The 23,597-nt window shown below is 29.9% G+C and overlaps 1 protein-coding gene across 6 annotated transcripts in view; it reads left to right on the top strand.

Annotated features, from left to right (window-relative positions):
* LOC126835914 (5-hydroxytryptamine receptor 2A) overlaps positions 1-23,597 on the top strand; it is an 86,206-nt gene that overhangs the window by 52,538 nt on the left and 10,071 nt on the right. For 5 of the 6 annotated variants that reach the window (XR_007685258.1, XM_050568789.1, XM_050568792.1 and 2 more), the window contains one exon: positions 6,874-7,121. Coding sequence is in view for 5 of the 6 variants with exons in the window: in XM_050568789.1 (XP_050424746.1) it covers positions 6,874-7,121 (248 nt within the window). In the remaining variant the exon portion in view is untranslated. Of the gene's footprint in view, positions 1-6,596; positions 6,667-6,873; positions 7,122-23,597 lie in introns of those variants that run through there. The other variant, XM_050568793.1, reaches the window with a different exon arrangement.

Genomic DNA, 23,597 nt, shown 5'->3' on the forward strand with positions numbered 1-23,597 from the left:
AAATAATCGTTTTATAAAAAAAATTGTTAAAAATAATTTTTTTGAGAAACATCAAAACGTGTTAGCGTTAAAATTAAAATGTTTAACTTAAGTGGCCTTTTTTGTTAATTTTTAACAAATTTAAGGGGCGTTCCCACTAAGGTTCCGTTAAACCCAAAATAACGACCACTTACCACTCTAATATGAATGCTACAGGGGTAAAAAGCCAAAAAAATCACTCTTTTTCTGGTACTCAACATATTATGACGTGTTTTTTCATTCAACATTCAAATGAAAATATGTATTTTTTATGAATGATTCTATGAATAGTTAACAATAATATGAGTTTCGCTGTTGCTACATATACACTGATCGTGTATTTGTGTATTGTTTTCTACATTTTTTACATTATGTGCAGCGTTGATTGGACAGGTCTGGGGTAAGGGTAAAAGGGAGACAATTGACAAAAGGCTTTTTACATGTATATGCATAGAAGAGTCACTGCCAAATAATGGGCACATAACTTTCTCAAAACTAAAAGACATAATACATAACCACTGCAAATTATTTTTTGCAACAAATAGTTTTGAAAATCTCTCATCAAGGTCAAAAGGTATAAGGCGAGTTCGACCGATAACAGCTGAATTCACGGGTTCAAACAAAAAAGTGATCAGAACTTCTACAATTTTTGAGCTAAGAGCCGAAATTTGTATCACATAATCTATACATATTATATGCTCAGCGTTAAAAAAATAAAGTTTTGCCATTGTAATCATTAATGGATGGTGCTCCTACTGCGAACAAACCCATGTTGGCAGTAAAAAAAAAAAAATCCTAAACAATTTGTTTGCATTAACAAACACAACCAAAACAGTTAGGTTAGGTTTTGTTAACAGAAGAAAAAAATGGATAGGTGGAACCGAAAACTTATATATAATAAAAAGTAAAAGGTGCTTACAAATAGTTTCTTAAAGTTCAGCATTATATTTTTGACAGTTACGTTGAAGTTTATGGACCAATTCACCAAAAGTGGTATATTTGTGTCCCATGTCAAATCATGGGTCATTACAATTATTTTTGGCAAGTATCAAAAGTTTTCCATTTAGGGTGAACATAGCGTGTGTCATTCAGAATCATTAATAAGCAAAGGTAAACAAATCAATTGAAAGCCATATGCTCACACCCCTGGCTTGTGGTAAAGTTCCTACAGTTTCATGGCTGACATTTTTAAGGCCGCCTCTGAAGTGTGATAGGTTACTAAAAAAAAAGCGGTAATGTCATACCATCTCAGTCTCTATTTTCCCTCATTCTGTCCGCTATGCTACCTCTCTTATGTATTCGTTAAAAACAAAACGATTCTATGATTTTTTGGGATTTAGGACCTTTAAAGGAATTTACGCGAAATGACGAATAAAATGGATTGTGTCGAAACACACTTATTATAAATTCATTCTAATATTATTTATTATTACAGCTCATTGAACACATAATGACGTGTAAGTGTGTAACACTGATTATTAGTCTAAAATAGATTTTTCTGGAACTAGCTCGTGGTTTTTTTTTATTATTGTGTATAGCGTATACACTATCTAATTAATCGCGAAATCGATTAGAATTTATTTTACTTTTTAAAAAAAATATTAAATCGTTTTTATCAAAAATTAATGATATGTTACATGGTTGACTCTCGGTGGATTTGTCGTGAAAAATTACAACCGTCCAATAAGGAAGCTAACCTAATATTATATATTTGTAATTTAAAGAGAATCCGTGATTGAGAGTTGTTGACCAAAAGTTTCACTGCACTCATACTCGTACTCTACCTCATTGAATTGGCCTAAATTTTCGAAATCTTTCTTCGATTAATGAGCGGAAAAAAAATAACACATTGTGTAATTATAATATATATAGCGTTTATTAGTACACATGGCCGTATTACTTAAAAAAAAAACGCCTCTCGTCCGAAATCGACAGGCAGAGGTGTGCTTTACACGCTGCACCTATTATAATGCGCTATACATATCTATTATTATGACCGAAACTCTATAATAATAATAATATAGACCTAAATATCAAGTGCAACGCTTAAAACTCATTATCCGAACGCGGTAAGCACTTCAAGACCGTATTTCCAGAGTAAAAAAACATCAATTTCAAAAAACGTGATATTTTCAAATTCGAGCTAACACGCCTTGACATCGGCTCCAGTGGCATATTATTGTATAAATTGTAATTATTATTATGACCGACAAGGCTTTGCCCACACGATGCCGGTCGGTCCGACACGAATCAAACAAACTATGATAATGATACAACGCGGTCCAAAACTTTTAGCCATTAATTGACACAACTAAATTAGTGCTGATGCCGTAAGGTTCTCCTGGTAAGGTCGGCACGCCTAATAACCAACGCAGGCTATAGTGCAATACACTAAGACGTATAATATGCATAACTAATATGTATGTTCGTAATACCTATTACATTATAATATAGTAGTACACTATAAATTATATGTTAATGTATAAATAATTTAGTATATTTACACTATGTACACCTTCTAGGCCCTAGGGGTATTAATACCTAGAAATTAAAACTGCATGAATCTTATAGGAGTTAAGGACGTTCAACGTATCAACAACACAATAAGTATAGGTGCAATTTTTTTTAAAAGAAATAACCAACAAAAATTAATTACAATGGTCTATTTAATTTGGCAATACATTCGATTTTAATTAAAAACGTCAAATTTGAAATCTTGGTTATTTTAATTTGTAACTTTATTTACATATCTGCCCATTTGTTTTTGTCACCGCTGTAACCCTTAAATAGCTATATTAATCATTAAGTTGCCCAGATTTGATAACGCTCTTGTCTTATTTGAATGTGTTAACTTTACCTAATTAGCATAATTAAATACAAAAGTAAAAATAATAGTTGTAATAGTTATAAATTGTCATGCTTTATCAATTGGTTTTTAATTAGAACATTATTTTGACCATCGACCAAACAATTTTTTCAATTTTAACTTGTATAATATACACTCTAATATGTTTAATTTAAGTAACAAGTGATATTTCTTTCCAGTAACGAATATCACGCATGAACTAAATTTAAACACTTATTATATAATATATTAAAAATATAAATTGCTAACATAATATATATATATATATATATATATATATATACTGTATATATATAATATATTATGTTAATCGTTGTACGAAGTGAAGCATGGATTGCATCATTCTGATTCTATCAATGTTAGCAACGCGTTAACCTCGCCGAGTATATATTTTGTCGGCGTTCGGTCGGATTTATTTTTATATAGTATATTGTGTCGGCGAATGAAATATTTGTTATAATTACTCAAATCAATCATTCGGTTTAACGGCCACAAAGTCATTCAATAAAAAGGTAACAATGAAGAATTGAAACACGCCCGTGGGTGTCGAATCACAATGGAAATGTTATCGTTGCCTAAATAGTGATTCGGCGAAAAAAACGTTAATTTTTTTCACATACATAAACAGTATTTGACAATATTAAGGTGTGGATTTGAAAACAATTAAAAATTACATCAACACCTTTTAATACTGGGCGATTGCGATTAAGCCGTAATAACCTAGGGCTTAGTGAAATTTCAATGTTGACTATTTTTTAGATATTATCAGCTTTTACTTGATAATTATCAACTTTTTATGACACTCTTTTTAGATAAGAATATTTTCTTAATACTCCTATTTAATTTTTGTTTTAAAATACAATTGTCTTTCTACGATTTTACTGCTTGTTTTATATTTCATCACCATTAGCTTCAATGTTTTCAATATTATTATATTTACAAGATTTGTGAGTTGTGATAAATCATTGTTGTTTACATGCTATGAAAGCAAAATAAAAATAAAATTTTTTATGATGTTCATCAATCATTATTCATTTTCAATAGGTATCTCTTTCAAAAATGTATGACAAATTGGTAAAACAAGAACAGACATTTCTCCTATCGTTATTTCTTCCATTATTTCCTTTATTTTAAGCGCTGGATTCCTTATTTAAATATATGTAAATATTAAATGTATTGTATTTTATTTTTTGTATCATATAATGTGATATTATGAGTAATTACAAAAGCAATTAAAAAAAAACAATCAGAAACACTTATTTTTTATTGAAAATACCCTTTTGGTTCTCTCCACTTCCACGAATAACCATGTCTAGTGTCTACAGTATTTGTGTAAGCTATAACATTGCGATAGGTAGTTAAGTAATGATAAATTCGGATTTAGAAGAAACAAGGGAACTAGAGAAGCGATCTTAAGTTTAAGAACATTAATTGAAAAACAGATCGAATTTAACAACGATACATTTATCGACTTGGAGAAGGCATTTGACATAGTTCCCTGGAAGGAACTTTTTAAGACATTAGAAGAAATAGGCATTGATTATAGAGACAGACGGATAATATACAACATATACAAATAGAAATCAGCTATAATACAAGTGTCAGACAAGTCTGCAACATCCAAAATTGGAAAGGGGGTAAAACAAGGGGGTCCACTGTCACCAAAATTATTCAATATTTATGTAGAACAATCTATCAATGAAATTAAATGAAACACTCATCAGAGACAAAATTGGAGTAATAGTAGGAAGAGAATTGATATCATTTCTAAGATTCGCCGATGACATAGCTCTTGTTGCAAGTAGCGAAAACGATTTCAAAAGAGCGCTAGAAGAAATAGCAAGATGCTTCCAAAATGATCACTTTAAAATCAACTGGAACAAAACCAAGGTAATGATGTGTCGAAAAAAGAAACATAGATTAAGAATTAAAATTGATAACCACACTCTCGACCAAGTGGAAAGCCATAGATATCTAGGTAGTATATTTAGCCAACATGGAAAATGTACTATGGAAGTAAAATCAAGGATCGCTCAAGCAAAAACAGCATTCATGAACAAAAGAAACCTACTGTGCTCTAAAAACATGAGTATAAGACGTATGAAAAACGGCTGATAAAAGTATATGTGTGGAGTGTCGCACTATACGGATGCGAATCATTGGTACTGAACATAAAGCGGAACAAAAGTTCCTTGAAAGTTTCGAGATGTGATGCTGTAGAAGAATGTTGCGAGTAAGCTGGACGGAAAGAAGAACCAACGAAAATGTTTTAAACGAAATAAATGAAACCTAAGGAAGATACTTAAAAGAAAGAAGATGAAATATGATTGGTCACGTCTTAAGATACGAAGAAGAGCTTCTGTATATTATAATAGAAGGGAAGATAAATGGCAAAAGAGATCAAGAACATCTTACATCAAACGGATGATTTCCGATGCAGGTCTAACAAACTATAAGTAATAAAAGAGGCTAGCTGACAATAGAGATGAATGGAGAAATTACGGAAAACTGCAAAACCAACCTTAGGGTTGATCACAAAAAAAAAAAAAACATTGCGATGTACATTGAACAAATCATAAACAACCTCTTGAGTGGAGGTAAACGTTTCAATTCGATTCGGTATACAACACATTCGTGACTATAGCGTGGTAACGCAATATAATTAAATTCAAAATTGTCTTTTAAGCTTGAAGGTTTTTCGTTAATTGTAGTTTAAGTTGTGAAGCCATTTCAGATGTATCGATAGACAAATTTAAGTTGGCGTATAAGTTATTATTTATTAGTTTGTTGCTGAGTTTCATTGTTTTTTTTTAAATTTATCATTGTAGTAATATACAAATATTTTTTTCAACACCGCTGCTAGTACGGCAAACTGTCAACCGGCTTATAGTATTCTTTAGCGTTTACGGGAAGTATATATATATTTATATTTGCATGTCAAAAAGAGGGAATGACCGCAGATGTTTTGGTTGGATATGACGGATGCGACCACAAATATAAAATATATGAACAGAAACGTGTTCATGTTATGTAGGTGTACACATAGGGACCGAGTAATTGACCTTCGGCAAACTATTAATTTACAATGTTTCTTTTCATATATATAATATATATATATTATATTAGTACACAAAATTAAAATAATTTCTTTACAAAACTTAGGCCTCCGCTTAGCATGGGAAATATCTGCGGTAAAAAAATGTTTGTTAAAAACTGTACCGTTGTTTTTCTTCTAGTTGAAAGTGGATGTAGCTAAGCGACTTCTATTAAAATGTATATCATTTCGAATCTGGACTACTTTTTCATTTTTAGAATAGGAAAAAAGAGGTCGATTTCTAATTTGTGTGCAGCTCATTATAATAGTTTAATTATAAATTAGCAAAATCAAGATTATTTTATGGTTTCCGCTAGCAGGATATGTCAAATTAATGACTTTAGATATATAGGTTGATTTTTATTTATGTATTTTTTCCCTACTTTTTTTTACCGACTTAATATACTTCTTAATATTTCTGTACTTGTTCTTTACGTATTTAGGAATATAGAAAACGAACGATTGCCAAGGATACCAAGTAAACCATATTAAAACATATAAGTTAAAACTATAGTTTTGCGACAGGTGCTTTAGTGCATTCAAAAATTATTTTTCTTACTGTTTTATTTTTCTGATGATATTTTACAAGGCCGTAGATTAAAAAATGTCGATTACACTAACTGTTTGTTTGCTTTTGATCCGTTTTATAAAATTTCACTCTTGTCGGAGAAAAACATAAATAGAAAATGTACGTTGTATAACGTCTGTAGCCAAGTATAAACTTGGCCTTATAGGCCTTAACACAGTATAATATTATTAAAGACAATTTATTAAAATTATTACTTTACTTCCTAATAAGTTGGAATGATCAAAAGCCATTACCATACTCATAGACTTAAATTGTTTTTAATGATCAAATATTTTATTAACAAAATGTGTTTATTTCTTTTTGCAGAAGATCACTTTGAGGAATTAATACTAACGACTATGACCGTTCATGTTGTGTTGGTAGCGTTAATCGGTACATCGGCCAACATTTTTGTGTTTCTCGGGCTGTCGCTCAGCCAAAAAGTAGCCAGCAACCTGTTGCTGCTGAACCTTTGTGTAGCCGACAGTTTGGTGTGTTTGGTCAGCGGACCGCTAACACTGCTGTCGTGGCACTGGCCCGAGATAACGTCGTACACCTTCGTCAATGCCATACGAGTGAGTAATCTCTTATTGAATAGTAATTATTAGTAATTACTAATTAAATACTAGAAATTCATGTAATGATAATAAAGCTAATGGTTTTTTGTAAACTTTGTTAGAATACATTTGTGTCTTATGGAAATGTCGATGCATATTCTAAAACTTCAGATCGGCTTAAGCCGAAAAGAAAAATGCTCGTTCATTTTCGAGACAATCGCCGAACGGTAAACGCAACTAAAATAAAAGACCTTGTATAAATCAAGTATATTTATGTGGTTTTCTTTCAATGTTGATATATTAATCGGCATTGTCAAGAATTGTTATAAACCCATATTGTTTTTAAGACGAACACAATATTGGTCTGTCCATATAAACCGAGGCTGGCGTATTTATTATTTTGAAAAAGTTATTTTTTCATAGATAAAACAATTGCATGTGCTCTACCACTTAGATTATCACATTGGCCGTTCATCGAAACAATTTCAAATTTTATAATGCATATAAGTTTTAAGGCTTAAATCTATCGCCTCCGTGAACGTTTTTGCCGCCAAAAAATCGTTTTCAGTTTGACGAAAAAAAACCCTACACGTTTTGTGCCGTTATACCATCGATATTGAATTTTGTGGGAACACACAATCTAGTGAGATTCAATTATATTCAATGAATATATTACAATGTATCAACAAAAACTAAAAAGCTTTTCGAAAGCTTTTACCGCTATAGTGGTTGGTTAAACTATTTTAGAAACGTAGTTTTTGAAATAGTTAGAAACATCAAGGAAATGTTTAACGCACTTTTGTGGTAAATATTATATTGTTTCACATAAAATGTTAATAAATATCATGAACTGTGCAAAGTTAACATTGTCGTTTATTGTGTACAAAAATTCTATTTTACAAAATCCGCAAGTTGTTTGTTGGAAAATGCAAACCTGCCGTTGAAAAAAGAGGTGTGTTTTTGCGATCGACCAAAAATAAATCATAAAAGAAGTTTTTGAAAAATGTATTAAAAAGTAGACGGACGAATGTAATGTAATGGTGCGGTCGATAATGATATTAAACCATTTTTCGATTTGACACTTCATAAGTGTCATAAGCAGAAACCTTATTGGTAATTTGAGTAAATGGTTTAGACAAAAATATATACGACGTAATGTCAACTAAAATGATTTCAATAACATTGAAAGTCGCAAATTATAAAAGATTATTATTTTTAACATTTTTCTTTTGCAAAATTCAATATCTTTGAAAAAGTGTAGACATTTTTAAGATGTCTACATATCTCAAAAATACATTTAAACGGGCGGTAGAAAGTAGTATAGACAATTTAAAACATTTTTCTAGCTACGTCAGAGGAGTACTTTTTTTTTTTTAAAACAAGCGAGTATATTTTTAAGCGTTATTAACCTTTTTCAAAATCGTTCTTGACAGACAATCAAGTCATATATTTTTAAATTATAAATTACCTTTTTTTTTTGACTAATTGATACAACATATTATTGAACAACAATTCGTAAAAAATTGCAGTAAATTTGTTCTCAATGTATATACTTGTTTTTTAAACACTAAGAATGTGTCGTTGGATTTAATTAATTATCCGATACTCTTTGTACCTACATAATATATTGTATGCATGATAACATATATATCTATTGTGTGCTATTTTACTGTATTTTTTTTTTATTTATCTTTATGTATTTTTTAAGTGAAAATATAATGTAGAAACGTAGTGATAATGATTACAGACTACAGTGTAGTGTATAATAGTGTAAAAGTAAAAAAAAAATACAATTTACAGTCTACTTAAAGCCTAGCGGCTAAAATTAACATTGAACAAGCTTTAGCATGCTGGCTCCTGAAAAGTGATTATTTCTGATCTATAACCTCCTTGCGATTTATGATGATAGTATCGTCTTAATTATATGTTCTGACCAAACGTTTGCATGACGACCACTCATTATTTCAATGGCATCAGATTATACGGTTAAAGTAGGCGCGCTACTTTAGTATCGCAGTTTAGTGTTACTATTTAGTGTCGTTTTCCGGCTGGAGCCCAAGACTAAATAGCATGGTCCATGCTAATAACTCTGTAATTAAATTAATAAAAATATCTATCATTTTGGGTTAGGCGTAAAATATATACAGTACTGTCGAATAACGATATTCTCCGATTTTATTACTTATTTGCACTTTATACTTACAATTACTGTTTTATATGTTTTTAATCACAAAGACTATAGGGATAAATAATTCATTCTAATATAAAAACATATTTCCAAAAAAAACGAATTTTGGAACTCGCTCAATTTCTAATGAATGTACATAAAACAACTTCGAAGTAAAAAAGAAAAAATAATAATAGAAAATAATTTTAATCAAAAATAAAATAATATAATATCGTTACTTAGGTCTTAAAGAGTGGTCGTATCAATTTTGTAACTCGTCATTATTAGAATAAAAATAAAGTTTGTTTTCAGCTAGAAATTATTTTTTGTTTGTATTTGTTTTAATTCTGTTAATAATTTTTTCTTTACAAATATTAATACATTGAATTATTATTCTTTTAATTCTCGTTCATCGTTATAATTTTGTTTTATCTATTAAAAAAATACATAACTTTAGACAAAGTTTTTTTTCTTTAAAGTGGCTGAACTCTGGTAATTTTATTGTCTCTTGATGTGTTATCGTCTTCATGCACCGCTAACAATTTAGTATTTACTCTTGTGGAATGAAAAACCCGTATAAAAAGTAATATGATAAAGGCATATTTGTTTTTTAAAAAGTTATACAACATTTCCGGGATTACAAGCTACAGATTAAAAGTTTTTTTGAGCACGCCTTCTTTTTAAGTTGTTAATAATATTTTTATGTATTCAATTTAAAAATCAGCATAGTTTTTATTGGATTTCAAGTTAAGTGCGTTTAATCTAAAAAAAGTGTAAATCAAATTGTTTTACTGTGTTGAATTATACATATTTTTTTATATAAATCAAGTTGGAAATGAGAATATCAAATAGAACAGAAAAGATGACTGTCAAACACCTCTACGATAACTAATATTAAAATTCTTATAAAAACAAAGAACTCACAAAATCAAAAAAACAAAAAACTTCGTTGTAAAAAAAATACTTAAATCATAGATTTAATAACTAAGATCATTTTGGCTAAACAAATTGAATCATTACCTGAATACAGATGTGAGATGTCGTTGCCTGTTGGGCCTAAAAAGTGTCGATTAATCAATGTTTAATTAAAAATTAACTGTTGCTCATCTGTGTAGTGTTATTAAGTTATATGTTCTTACGAGTAAGTACGGTGTATCGCATGTAATGGGTTATTGTTTATATCCATCATTCATTATCAATTGCAAACCTTTGTTAAAATGTTATTACAAGAATGATTCAACAGAATGACTAATATGATATTGAAATAACTTGAAATTCTAACGCTTAACCTTGATAATGGTCCATGGTATAACAAAATATACTGCGGGGAGTATCGATGATTGCTATTCAATTTGATGTAATTGTAACACAGTTCAAAACACAGATGATTGGTTTCTATTTCAATGTACTATTTTAGTTGAAAGCCGTTTTTGAATTTTTTCGTGTTGAGTAGATATTATGTTATTATTATAACATAATGCATTATATTAACAAAAAACATCAAAATATACTTTATCATATTTATCGTTTTATTTTGTAAGTTATAATGTATTCTTGGAATTGCGTTTGCCACCTTCTTTGATAAAATAATAATAATAAACAACTCAAGTATAAATATTGTGCTTACTTGAGAAATTATTAAGATATATAGGTTACTATATTTTAAATTATAATATAAAATTTTAGCAACATTTAGGTGTTTTGAATAACAAAGGGTGGTGTTATTACATTGAAGACAAATTTGTGTAGTAAACTTTATTTATTAAATAAATAGTATTTTTAACGGAAAATTTAGTTAAGTCAACTTCTATTTAAGCAACCTGGTGTTTGCTATAATCCACAAATAAAACATTTGATTGTAAGTCGCTCAACCATTGTTTTGTAGACGGGCTCAAATGTTTTTACTATTGTTTAGAAGATGTTTTATTAGAGTTTGATAGTTGGGTCAAAACATTAAAATACTTGATTTAAAAATAATTAATTTAAAAATTATTCTTATACAGTGTTAAGAAAATAGGTATAATGTACATAATATTAATATAAATAAAAAATATATATATAAATATACATATGTATTATGACCAGTTTATAACTAATTTTCAATGCTGCTAGTGAACCTCATTAATTTGAAGTAATTCCAATTGTATAGCAAAACTTTGATAATACTTTTTGCCACATAATTGTTTTAGAAACATAAGATTATTTTTAATTATTTAAAAGTATAATTGTTTTTAAATTGACGTATGAGAATCATACAAGTATGTATGCAATAGTTGAATGTCTCGAAGTCTTAAAATCATGATAGTCAGTTCTAACGTGAGGATTTACTATGCACTATAATATTATATTATGTAAAAATGATGGAACGTATTAGATATACACAGCCACACGTGGAATTTCGAAAATCGTGTAGGATTTTGGAGGACGTTAGCGTATATTGCTTATGCCAGGATTTAAATAAATTAAAACGTGTACAAAGTGCTAACGACTGTTGGGAACATAACGTTTCCAACTTGTATGGTGAGAAAAAAGTGTCGCAATATTAGGCTCATCAGTCCATTTAATGCACTGAACTGTCATATACATTTTTATTAAAACTATTTTACAATTATTATTGTGGAACAACTAAATGGATATTTAATGCACTACTTCTTTTTCCATCGTAATCAGAGTATTGTTTTCATCGTTCAATCTATATATATAAAAAAAAAAAACAGTGTAAATAAAGTGTTAACGACATCAAAGTGTTATTATTATTTTTTATACGTGCTTCAACTGTCGTATTTTGTGTAGTATTATTTTTTGTCGGGTTTTCTCTCTTGTTCGACCGTTTTACGGATTGTCTGCAAATATTTTTCAGCCAATTTAACGTTTCGTTTAATCTCTTTAGCGATTCGTTTATTTCAAGAAGCTACCGCCAAATGTACTAACAAATCGAACACAAATATTTGGTAGACGTTTATTTTGTTTATTTACCTACTCGTGTTATGTATAACGCCCGAAATCAAATAAGCACACGATCAAACAGTTGAAATAAAATCGCATAAAAATTCCAAATCAAATATTATAGTTGAAGTAGATAAAGAGGTCATATTTGATAATAAAGAGCTTTTGGACACAATGATTAATGAGTCTCGTGTATGATATTACACTGTGACTAGCCATGAATAAATGCAGTTACTTGTTGCGTTTGTATTAATTAATTTGTCATCGAACGTCATACAACTACCGAAGTCGATTGGAGAAAATATAAAAAATATCAACATGTTTTTATCTTTACAACAAAATATATTATAAACCATTTCAATAAAAACTGAATTCGATTAGATAATATCGTGTACGATGTGAGATATTTGAATTGAATTCATTATAAATGTAAATGATTTCCTTGAAATGCAATTTAATAACATATCATAATAATATAATAATAACGTACCTACTCACCGTTTTGTATCCTTTAATATATGTATATATATATATTTTGATAAATGTGTGTTTTATTTTTAACTGTCCGTGAATTACTGATTTTAATAACACATTATCGCTTGGCTAGTGTGTGAAAACAGGTCATGGAAAATAATTTTACTTAAAAATAATACGTGGTGCTTACATATATTTTACTTATTTATTTATTGCATATGTTTACAATTTTATTATAGAGAGTATAGAGAAGAGCAAGAGCTATGAATAACATAAATGTAATTGGACAGTAAATTATAAACATTTTGAGCTACCGTATTTCCACGCATTCTTAAAATATTACTACGGATGGAATTTCTAACATTTATATAAAATACACTATTAGGTTATTAAATATCGTGCTTCTGAAATCTTGGCCTCATTAAATAATGACCTCGATGTGCGCCGACGAATACGTTTCCAAAAATCTCAAACAAACTAACTTTTTTGAACACAGAACGTTCATATAAGACCATCTAGACGATAAATCACCGGTTAGAGTACCCAGAGGGCAAAGTGCATAATATGTGTTTTGAAAAAACACGTGCACACGCGCAATTTTTTTTTTTTTTTTGTATTTTCAAAATAATATTATGATGAGATTTTAAACGAAAATATAATATTAACAAGTTTAGACCAACAGTATTGTAATAATATATTACACAGAAGTTTCAAAATAGTTTCATATAGTCGATATTTCATATAGTATAAAATATGCAGTTTAGGGAATAAAAAAAAAAAATGTTATAAGGATAATATACATCTAGGAAACACCTAAAGAATACTTGTCGTTAAATATAGTTAAGTAGTCAAATATTTATAAAGCTCTTTGCCACGAAAAAAATATAGCAGTACTATCATAATCAGCGCTCTCAACAGACTGAATAGATTTCAGCGTAAACGCTAACGCCTAAGTGTATTAGTTTTTGTGGTGAAGGACTTTTAAATAATTTATTATAATAATAATAGTATAATAGTTGTTCGATCTTGAGAAAATAATTTATGTGTAATTGGATTTTCTGTCAAGATATATTGGCATTATTATAGAACACTATCTTTTTTTAGTGAAGTATTAATCAAATATTAATAAATGATTACTGCTGCATGGGTAAAAAAATAACAACAAAAACAAAGCAATTAAATAATGGTAAATTAGGTACTAATATTTATATTTTCCACTAATAACCATGTACAACAAAAATTGATTATTTTATTTTTTAATACAAACCAAAATAAATATATTTTGCTGAATTGTTCTAGCCCATCTGGTTATTTTTAAATAGCTTCGAACGTTTAAAAAAAACACTGTTTTGTGGTTTGATATGGTGTTAAATATAACAAGGTACTATAATCTGTTTTTATTACATAAAAAGCCTGAGAATCTAACAATGAGATTCCAGGATGTGAATAGCAGTAAGTATTGTTCAAAACTTTACTGCTTAAAGCGATCTGAATGCGGGAGTAACTTGTAGAGTTGATTAATGTCAAACCAAAGTTTTAGTTAGATAAGTGTAATCTATATTCACTTAGACGAGATATAACTACATAATATACTGACAAATATACTACACGGTCGTCCAAACTGAAAACCAGTATTTATTAATCAGCAATTACACGTCTCGGTTAAAAGGATACAGACGGTTTGTCAAATGTGCAAACATTATTATCATTATTGACCGTATGCGGTTTTACAGCTAATATTACAGCTTACGTTTTAAAATGTAGATAGAAGTTATCGTGACTCGCAGAGTAACCATTCGCGACACTTGGAAATAAGCCTACGGTTTAGTAGATCATAGTATTGTTATTGTTAGCGGGTACCTAGTGTAAGTACAATATGAGGAGGCACGTTGAGCTGTTAATAGCCGTCCGAAGGACGCGTTTAATCCATTAAAACCGACGACGTTAATTATAAGTTTGCATAAAACGCATAACTTCGTAACGGTATTAATACATACTGTTAGTTTGGAGAGCAATTTTATTTGAAAAAAAAAAAAGAAAGGAAAAACATCAAGGTTATCGTAGTGAACTAGTAAACGTAGTAAACCATGTATCATTATTAACATGAAGAAGCGGTGTCTAATTTTCTATTTTGAAACCGCCTATAAGCCTTGACGCATTTTTTTTTCTTTGTATTTATTATCTTTCCTTTACGTTCGGCCAATAACGATATTGTTTGGAGGCGAGAAAAATGTGAAACGGTTAAGTACACGAGTCACGCACAACATCGGGTTACGGAATAACGGAAACGAATGTTTCCAAGTTTTCGCGCCGAGTAAACATTTCAAATGCAAATTCACGGTTCTTTTTAATTAAGAGAATATCCTTTGGCTATAACTGATTTTTCTTTCGAGCATGATTACGGTTTTTAATTATATAGCGTACCGCAAGCTCACGTTCGAGTTCTCTGGTCGCCTCCAGGAAATAATCGAAACAATAATGCAAATTGGAGTGAAAACTTTTTTCTTAATATTCCTTCTCGATACTATTGACGTTGCTAATTAACCGAATACAAAGGAAACTTAGTTCTACCAGAAGTCAAAACGCGACCGTTCTCGCCCGGCAGTTAACGCTGACGAAAATTAAGAATTTCAACGTGCAAAGTCACCGCCGGGTGTTATGAGAACAATTAGTTAACAAAAAGGGTACACAATAATAATTTTTTTTAATTAAAACTTTTGATTATCCAAGCACAATATAGATACGGGTTCCATAATATTATAGAGTACCTACTATTTGCGATAATTTTTAAGGCCGTAAATATTTTTATCATGCACACTATATTTGCATTCTTGTTTCATAGAACGTCTCAGTCTCCTAATAGAGATGAATAGAATGAAATGAGTACCAGTGTCTTAGCATTTTTCCGAAAATCTGAAAGTTATGAAATTATATCTGAGAAACAATTATGAGGAAAAACATCATTAAGTCTTCGCAATATCATGATACTGTAATTTTTTCCTTGTGCAGGGGCCATGCTAAATCGTTCCAATCTTAGTATATGTACTACCGAAGCATTTTCTCTACAAAATAATTTTAAATATAATATAATGACATTATTATTGATACAAATAATATTGAATCGTGAATATGTCTTATATAGTGCCTAGACAATACATATACTAACCCTTTCCCATGAAATTCTCCTCTCATTTTAATTTACTTCCCAAAGGCCAGATATTACAATTTTTATTTTTATCTACCGTTAATTGTTTTTTAGCGTCTGATATTATGCCTTTTTTGTACACCTTGACGAAATAACCATCGCTTTATGTTCGTGAATTTGAAAAATACTTGCTTTACTTAAAAATAATTTGGGTGAGATAGGTTGGTTGTTTTTAGATTATTTCCATAAAGTAAACGCGCAATTATTAGAGTACTTTTCGATGCAAACGGTAGGACAAAAACTGTCGTAATCGTCACGTTATTATTTTAATGAATACCTGTGCCAGTACTAGGTAAAGTATACAGTAAAACATTATATATATGTATCTATAAATCCTTGCCCATTTGTGTGTGCGTATTACTTTGACCTCTTCGGTATAGCAATTTGAGGCTCTAACAACTCGTATACGGGTTTTACTATTTCTTATTCTTGAATTTCGTTCTGTAATCATTTCTTTTCGCGGTATCGCGATATTGCCTTTAGGCAAATCGTGTATCAAAATTGATTATATTTTTAACTACACAAAACCTTTCTGATCCTATCCTTTACCTAGAAACGGGGTTATCATTCAAATCGGCTCTTTCTCGAAACGTCGTACACGTCAAGCACACTTTTCGAGTAAGCTCAATCAAGCTCAACTCTTTTTTTCCTCGAAAACATCACAAAATTATTTACAAATTATACTGGATATTCAAAATAAAATATACGTTTGTAGGTAGGTACATTCATTAGATCTGCTTACAGTAATTAGCAAAGACTTTTGAGTATTGTTTAGGGCTCAATAATACTCCTCTTTTTTTTTAACTAAACATTTAAATTATGAGTAAAGTAAAATATTAAATGTGTTAAAGCTTTCATGGATTAAAATATTGTGCTGATGCTTCGGACTTATTGCGGAGTCCATCTTTGGAGCAACAGTCACCGCTCCGTTGTCGTGACTACACTAACTGGCTCGCTTGTTTCCAACAACATAATTAGATTATTGCATGCATTCTACTTTAATATTCTATCACGCCATGTGCTACAGCTGTAATTAGGCTTTACCTGCTGAAAATATAATAAATAAATCATTTCAATTATAAAAAAAATGTATTTTGCTTTGATGCATAACTGAGAAGGTATTGTTTTTACAATAACGTGTCTGTCCCGTGGTATATTCTAAATAGCTCAAACGATTTCTTCATATAGCAACTCTATTTAGACCTGAAATCTTACCTAAAAGGTATTGTATTGAGAAAGTAGATTTTATGTGAGGCTAAAATATATTATACTTTCTTAAAAATCTGTAGTAAAACTTTTTTTTTATTATGGAAAAACAAAAAAAAAACAAGAAATATTATACTTTGTGCGTAATCAATTTTTAGGTTGCTATGTTTGAGTGAATCAACAGTCAATAGGTATCCGAAAAAATATTTTCATTATATTGTTATTTACGATATATGAGTAACTACGGTGACAAATTATTATAGACAGGCATCAACCCTAGTAGTATTCACCCTAATACTAAATAACTAATACGTACTTTAATAGTCGACTTGCTATACAATGTAAACTATATTATAACAAAGATTATTGAAGCAGATAATTGGTCAGTCTGTCGTTAGCGCTGAAGACACAACATTGTTGCCGAAATTAAGTATAATTTTTATGGATAAGGATTTAAATATTCATTTCTTTACTAATTTGCATTGTTCTCATTGACAAAAATTTGTTAAAGCTGTTCAAAATCGAAAAAAAATTAGTAAAATGTATTTGAGTTATAAATATTTATAGAGATATTAAGTGCCAATGGTGTGTAAAATCGGTGAATCTTCGGTTTGCTTTTGTATATGGTTTTTTTTTTTTGTTTTATGGCAGTACTTAAATTATTCTAATAATAATGTATTACTTGTTAATCGAATTAAAAACTGTCAAACTTTTATGTACCTACTTAAAGTTCTAAATAAATTATGTTTCTTGGTCTGGTACGTGCCAGTGTTAATATTCTTAATTTTTAATTATTGTCGACTCAATATTCAACAAATCAAGACCGTTATCTAAGAGATTTCTAGCATATTATCTGTTATGCGAGCACGAATATAATATATTTTCATGATTATTTATTAGTTTAAGTAATTAAGTATTAAAAAGCGTAGGGTAACGTGATCGAATGAATGTTCAGTGAAAACCCAACCGAGAATTATTGTGTGGTCGCGCTTTTACGGTGTTGAGTACTTCTCATTTTTTTGTTACACATAATAGACCAAACGCTTTTACGCAATCAAGCAGGCTATTGTGAAATCCTAAAAGCCGTAGTATTTCCACTTTGAAATTACCCCGCAGTCATCTCTACTAAGTAAGGCGTCCCGACTAAGCGCTTTATTAACCGACCCTACGTTGTTTCATAAGCTTTGTAGACGACTTTGAAAATCTTCCGGTCCTCTCAACAGTGAACTTTCGGTAGATCTGTTTTTAAAAGAGAATACCCTCGGAGTTATAAAGGACCTATATACTATATAAACTCGGCGATTCCTTCAAATACATATTTTAAATGAGCGAATTGATCGCTCAAAATGTGTTTGCGCGATTCTTATTTTTCCAATTACATTCAACGCGTTTTTTTTTAAATTTAGTACCTACGAAACCAAAATATTTTTAAATGAAACATTCGTAAAATATAAACTGCGGAGTCTTCCTCGAAGCGAGAACTCCGAGGATTCGCAATCTTCATTAAATATTTGCTTTGAATTCAAGCGGCGAATTCTGGCATCCCGATAGTGAAGGGTGCCTGTGGCAAACAATATAAGAGAAACGGCTTACGCAGAAAACAATGTTGTATGAAATATTATGTTATACGAATACCTCAGAATAGCCTTAAATACGGTTTATCTTTTAAATCAAATGTAAAAGATTGCTTATCTGTATGTAAGTAATAGTATTATCTTACATCTACCAACAGACCATACTTTTTGGAAAAGTAAAAACCAAGGACAGGCCACATGTTTTGTTTTATAATACGCTTTGTTAACTAAAAAAAGTACTAAACATTTAAAATACTAAAATGGTCTTGCTATATTCTAATTCGGAATTAACCCAAATAAAGTTACTAAAACATATATGTCATTTAAAGTGTTTACATGTGATATATCTATATTATACACTATTATGTTGTCAGCTGGATTCAATTTAAACGTTCTACGTCACATGAATATTAGTTCTATCAGCAGTTTACCGCCGTTAAGTACTCAATAGTTAACTAATTATTTGATTGTTATCACTTATATTATAAACTATTTGATTGAGTCGTTTAATGTAATAATTGGAGGTATAAAAATTGGAAAATTGAAATTCATGTTAATATAATATTAGATATTAAACCCTATAAGATGTTGAGTGGGCCACTTTAAAAAAAAAAATACATTACTATAAAGATTGAATTACATTTTGATACAGAATAAAAAAAAAGTTTACATGGTGTGCGAAAAATAATTTTGAACTTGATAAAAAAAAAAATTGATTTGTAAAATGTGTTATTTAATATTTGTTGGTCGAGTGAACGTTTGTTTTTCTCCGTCGTAATCATATTAACCGGTGGGTTGGAAAATATTTTGATAGGTGTAGGTTGTGTGTAAGTTTCGATTGGAAAATTACATACATCTATAGGTTGATAACAACAATAACAAAATGAAAAACACGCTTTTGGGTGTTGTTGCCGCTTCGATAGAATAATATAATATCCTAAGCCGTTTATACACGTCATGTTCATTGATACTTAAGTCTCGAGGATATTTCATGCCACATATATGGTATTTTATATTATATATGTGATGTTATATAGTACGATACGTAGACATTTTAACATAAACGTTATTGAACAATCATACAAAACTGAATAATAATGTTTTTCTTATATTATTCATTTTGACTATGATCTCAAGGATACTAACAAATGATAAGAACAATACCCGGTATAGAATAATGGCAAATCGAACCAATTGTACCGGAGTAGTAATTATTTATTCTTATTTCTTATTATAATTATTATTCAGATTAGTAAAACGAACAAGAGTAAAATTTACTTTTCTACCTAAGTATATACCTACTTTTTTTTCATATATACTTATATACTAATAAAATAATAATACATTATACACAAAATGACAGAACGAGTGTGACTACATTGGACACCGTTTTGTTTTGTTCAATTGGTTTTAAGTTTATTTGAAATCCACGCAAAGCTGCACTGTCAAAGCGTAATTGACTTTTGTTTTATTTTCTACAAAAAACGAATTGTTCTTAGGGTTTTACTTTTAAAGCTTATAATCAAACGTAAAACCTTGAAGAAAGTAGGCGCGAGGGCTTAACAAAACAAACAGTCGTTACACAGGGTTGTCAGAATTTTTACGAGACAGTTATTTTATCATAGAAATAGATGCACGAAGTAAACAAGTTCTAAATGTTTTACTATACTCAAAATAATGATCAAAAATACTTTTTATCGTACAAGTTAAAATAATTAACTTAGAGGGTAATTGTATTGGGTAACTAAAGTAAGACAAATAGAGGTAATCTATATATATTTTTATATAATTCCCTTATATATAAAATAAAATAACCATATTTTTAATAAATAATTCCTGAGTTTTTTTACCGTTTATAGGTATTGACGGGGCTCATTCCCCCCCCCCCCCTGAATACGAAGACCCTGTTAAACGGAAAAGGTTAATATTACTTTTCACTTCTTACACGGTAACGTTATCCTTTTGTCCCGGTGGTATTTTTACTACCTGTTGTAATAGCTATTCTACAGCTAATGGCCTAAGTTTCCGAAGCTTGAATAAATTAAAAAAAAAAAATACCTATTCTCTACCAGGGTCGTGCAGAAGGCACTTTTATTATAATACAATCACAAGCATTACGCTCTAATAATTTCAATATTTTACATTGTTTTAATAAAGGCTAAAAAAACAATAGTTTCAATGTAAGTATTAAATAACCTATCAATACGATTATTATTGTATCGTTCAGTCACGTCAATCGATTATGCGAGCATTTGAAAATTGTAAAATAAAATAAAAAACTCGGAATTCACACAGCCGCTAATGCTTATCGTTCTGTGATCAAATCAATTGGCCTCAAGTCCGTACTTTTGAAAGTTTATAAATAAAGATACAAGTATACCGATAAAGATATGCTGTATGCAATTAAGTATTTAGTACATTTATACGAACCACACAGTGTGCTCATTACTAATTAACTTTAACCATATACACATATGTAAGTATTTTTTAAATTAATTGTGCTTTTATACAAAAACTTGCGCAAGTCTTAATATTTTTTAACCTTAAGCTGGTTAACCCTAATCATCTAAGCTGTGGTTTGGTAAAAAAAAATTAGAAGAATTAAAATTAATTTTCCAATGCAGTATTCTGTATGTACTTAGTTGAATCTAATTTTACGGTAGTTGTCATCCAGAGCTCCAAAGGTGTAACTTGTAATCGACAAACTATTATTCAAAAACAAAGTTTCTTTTAGCTTCTCTTCACACATACAATTAATGTGTTAGTCACGTTATAACGCAAAACGATTGTTTGCGTATTAGGGATAGGCGGTTATATGTTTGGTTAAGGCGAAACGGAGAGTCCGATGCTCGGTTTCAACAAACGTGAATTAATGAATGCACTTAAAGTACACTTACAGCAATTACTTATAAATGCACGCATCTTGTCTTAATGTACGTTCCCTGGGAATGCTCGGCCGCACAAAAAGCTACGCAGGCAATACGGTAATACTGAAGAGTTATGTTATACTATGAATCCATTCACGCTAATGACTACAACAAGAGATAAACTGTTGGTAGAGTAACTCGCGCAGATAAATATAATACTACCATTATACCGTCCTAAGTTTTTAACTTTAATAAATTTAAAGGTAATTCCAAAACAAGTCCAATAGACATGTCGATAGACCATTCAACATTTTCAGCAAATTATTTTTAATTAAAAAAGTTAATTAAAATGTAAGCTTTACCATTCAGAGTTTCAAAAGTCAATACAGCTCTGGAAAATACTAAAAAAAGTAAATACTTAGTATTTTTTTTTTACTATAGTAAATGTCTTATCCTCAATGATTCACCGTGTATTACCCTAGCAGTCAGTATCCGGTTACACACGGGTTGTAATTATGTTTTAGTACCCCACCACTTCCACCCAACACACCAGCATTACGGGAAAGACGCCGGCTTGTTCTAGGCGTCGGAGAGCAAAAAAAGAAATCGCCGTCCCCCTTCTTGTGCTCTTCAACCAAAAAAACTTGTTCCTCCCTCTCCCGTCATGGTTTGTTACAGGGGAAGGTAGACACTTAGGAGAGAGCTTAGGTGTGTAGCGTACATAATATTAATATTATGGCTGTAGGCAAAGTGGACAAACGGAAGTCCGAGTTCAATTCCCGACTTCGCGGTATTTTTTACTTTGATTTTTAATATTTGACTGTTATTCTAGCCTATATTCTGCCCTGAACGAATTATTTACAAAATACAAAAAATCGCATTCAAGTCTCGTCAGTTTCGAATATTATTGTAAAAGATTAAAGACTCTCTTGTATTTATAAAGAAATTGGAAAAGAGCGATATTAACCATATTTTGTAAACTAACTTACAAACTTAAATAACGTTACAGTAATGCCAAGATGTGTAATCTAAGTCATACTATTTCATATGCCATAAGTATTGTTACGCTATGTTTATTTTAAAAGTATTTTCAGTGTAAGGCCAATAACTGCATACCCTATAAAAATCAATTGATTTTTTTTCTTAATAAATTCAAAAATAATGTTCGCTATATTATCAACTATAATTTTATATTAAATAAAAGTAAAGAGGTAGACAACCAACTGCAAGTAGCAAATCGTTATCGAGTAACTAATTTAAACGCGTTCTGGAAAAATGTATCTCTATTATACTTCTGCTTTGCACAGATACTGAATATCACAGCACGATTATTTTTTTATTTTTTATTTTTAAGTTTTCCTGGCTTAGCGCCATCTAAACTTAGAGTTAACTTACAATAAAGATTTGGCGGTTTTAAATATGATCACTTTTTACAATAAAAAGAAAAAGAAATGAAAACATATAGTACGTTGGATAACAAAGTCACTTAAACTACTGAAACATGCCTAGTGTTATTTACAAAATATATAAGATAAAAAGTTCAATTTCAAAGTATAAAGAATGAGATAAATAATGACAATATGTTTATAAACTTAAAATGTAATCATGTGGGCGTTTTAGTCTTCGTCTAGTGGGCTGATCACCAAGATTGTAGAACTGTGCTCCATTAGCGTTCTTCAGTTGATCGAAGAAGTTTATTGTTAGTTTTTTAAATTATCTCAGCTAATGATTGGAATTACTTATAATGTTTTTTTTAACAGTATAATTGTATTTAGTGACATTATTATTATTCTAAATGTTTACACGTTATCGGTTATTATGGTTTTAACTAAACTAACAAGATATTCAAAAAATTCTCATTAACTCGTGAGTTAATCGTGACAGTAACTCGACTAATGTAACTAAGGTAACTCGACTGGGTAAATCTTCCATAAAAAAAAAAGATCATGAAAATCAAGCGTCCAAAATAATTGACAAAAAATATAAACTGTTTAAAAAAAAACTCATTACTTTCAAGTAATCCGTTCCGGCTTAGTTTCATTTTCGCGTTTATTC

Source organism: Adelges cooleyi, unplaced genomic scaffold, assembly GCF_023614345.1.
Source record: "Adelges cooleyi isolate 19-005CV unplaced genomic scaffold, UGA_ACOO_1.1 ACOO_flye_CR_arks_rails_tigmint_CR_PRNA_23, whole genome shotgun sequence".
Lineage (NCBI taxonomy): Eukaryota > Metazoa > Arthropoda > Insecta > Hemiptera > Adelgidae > Adelges > Adelges cooleyi.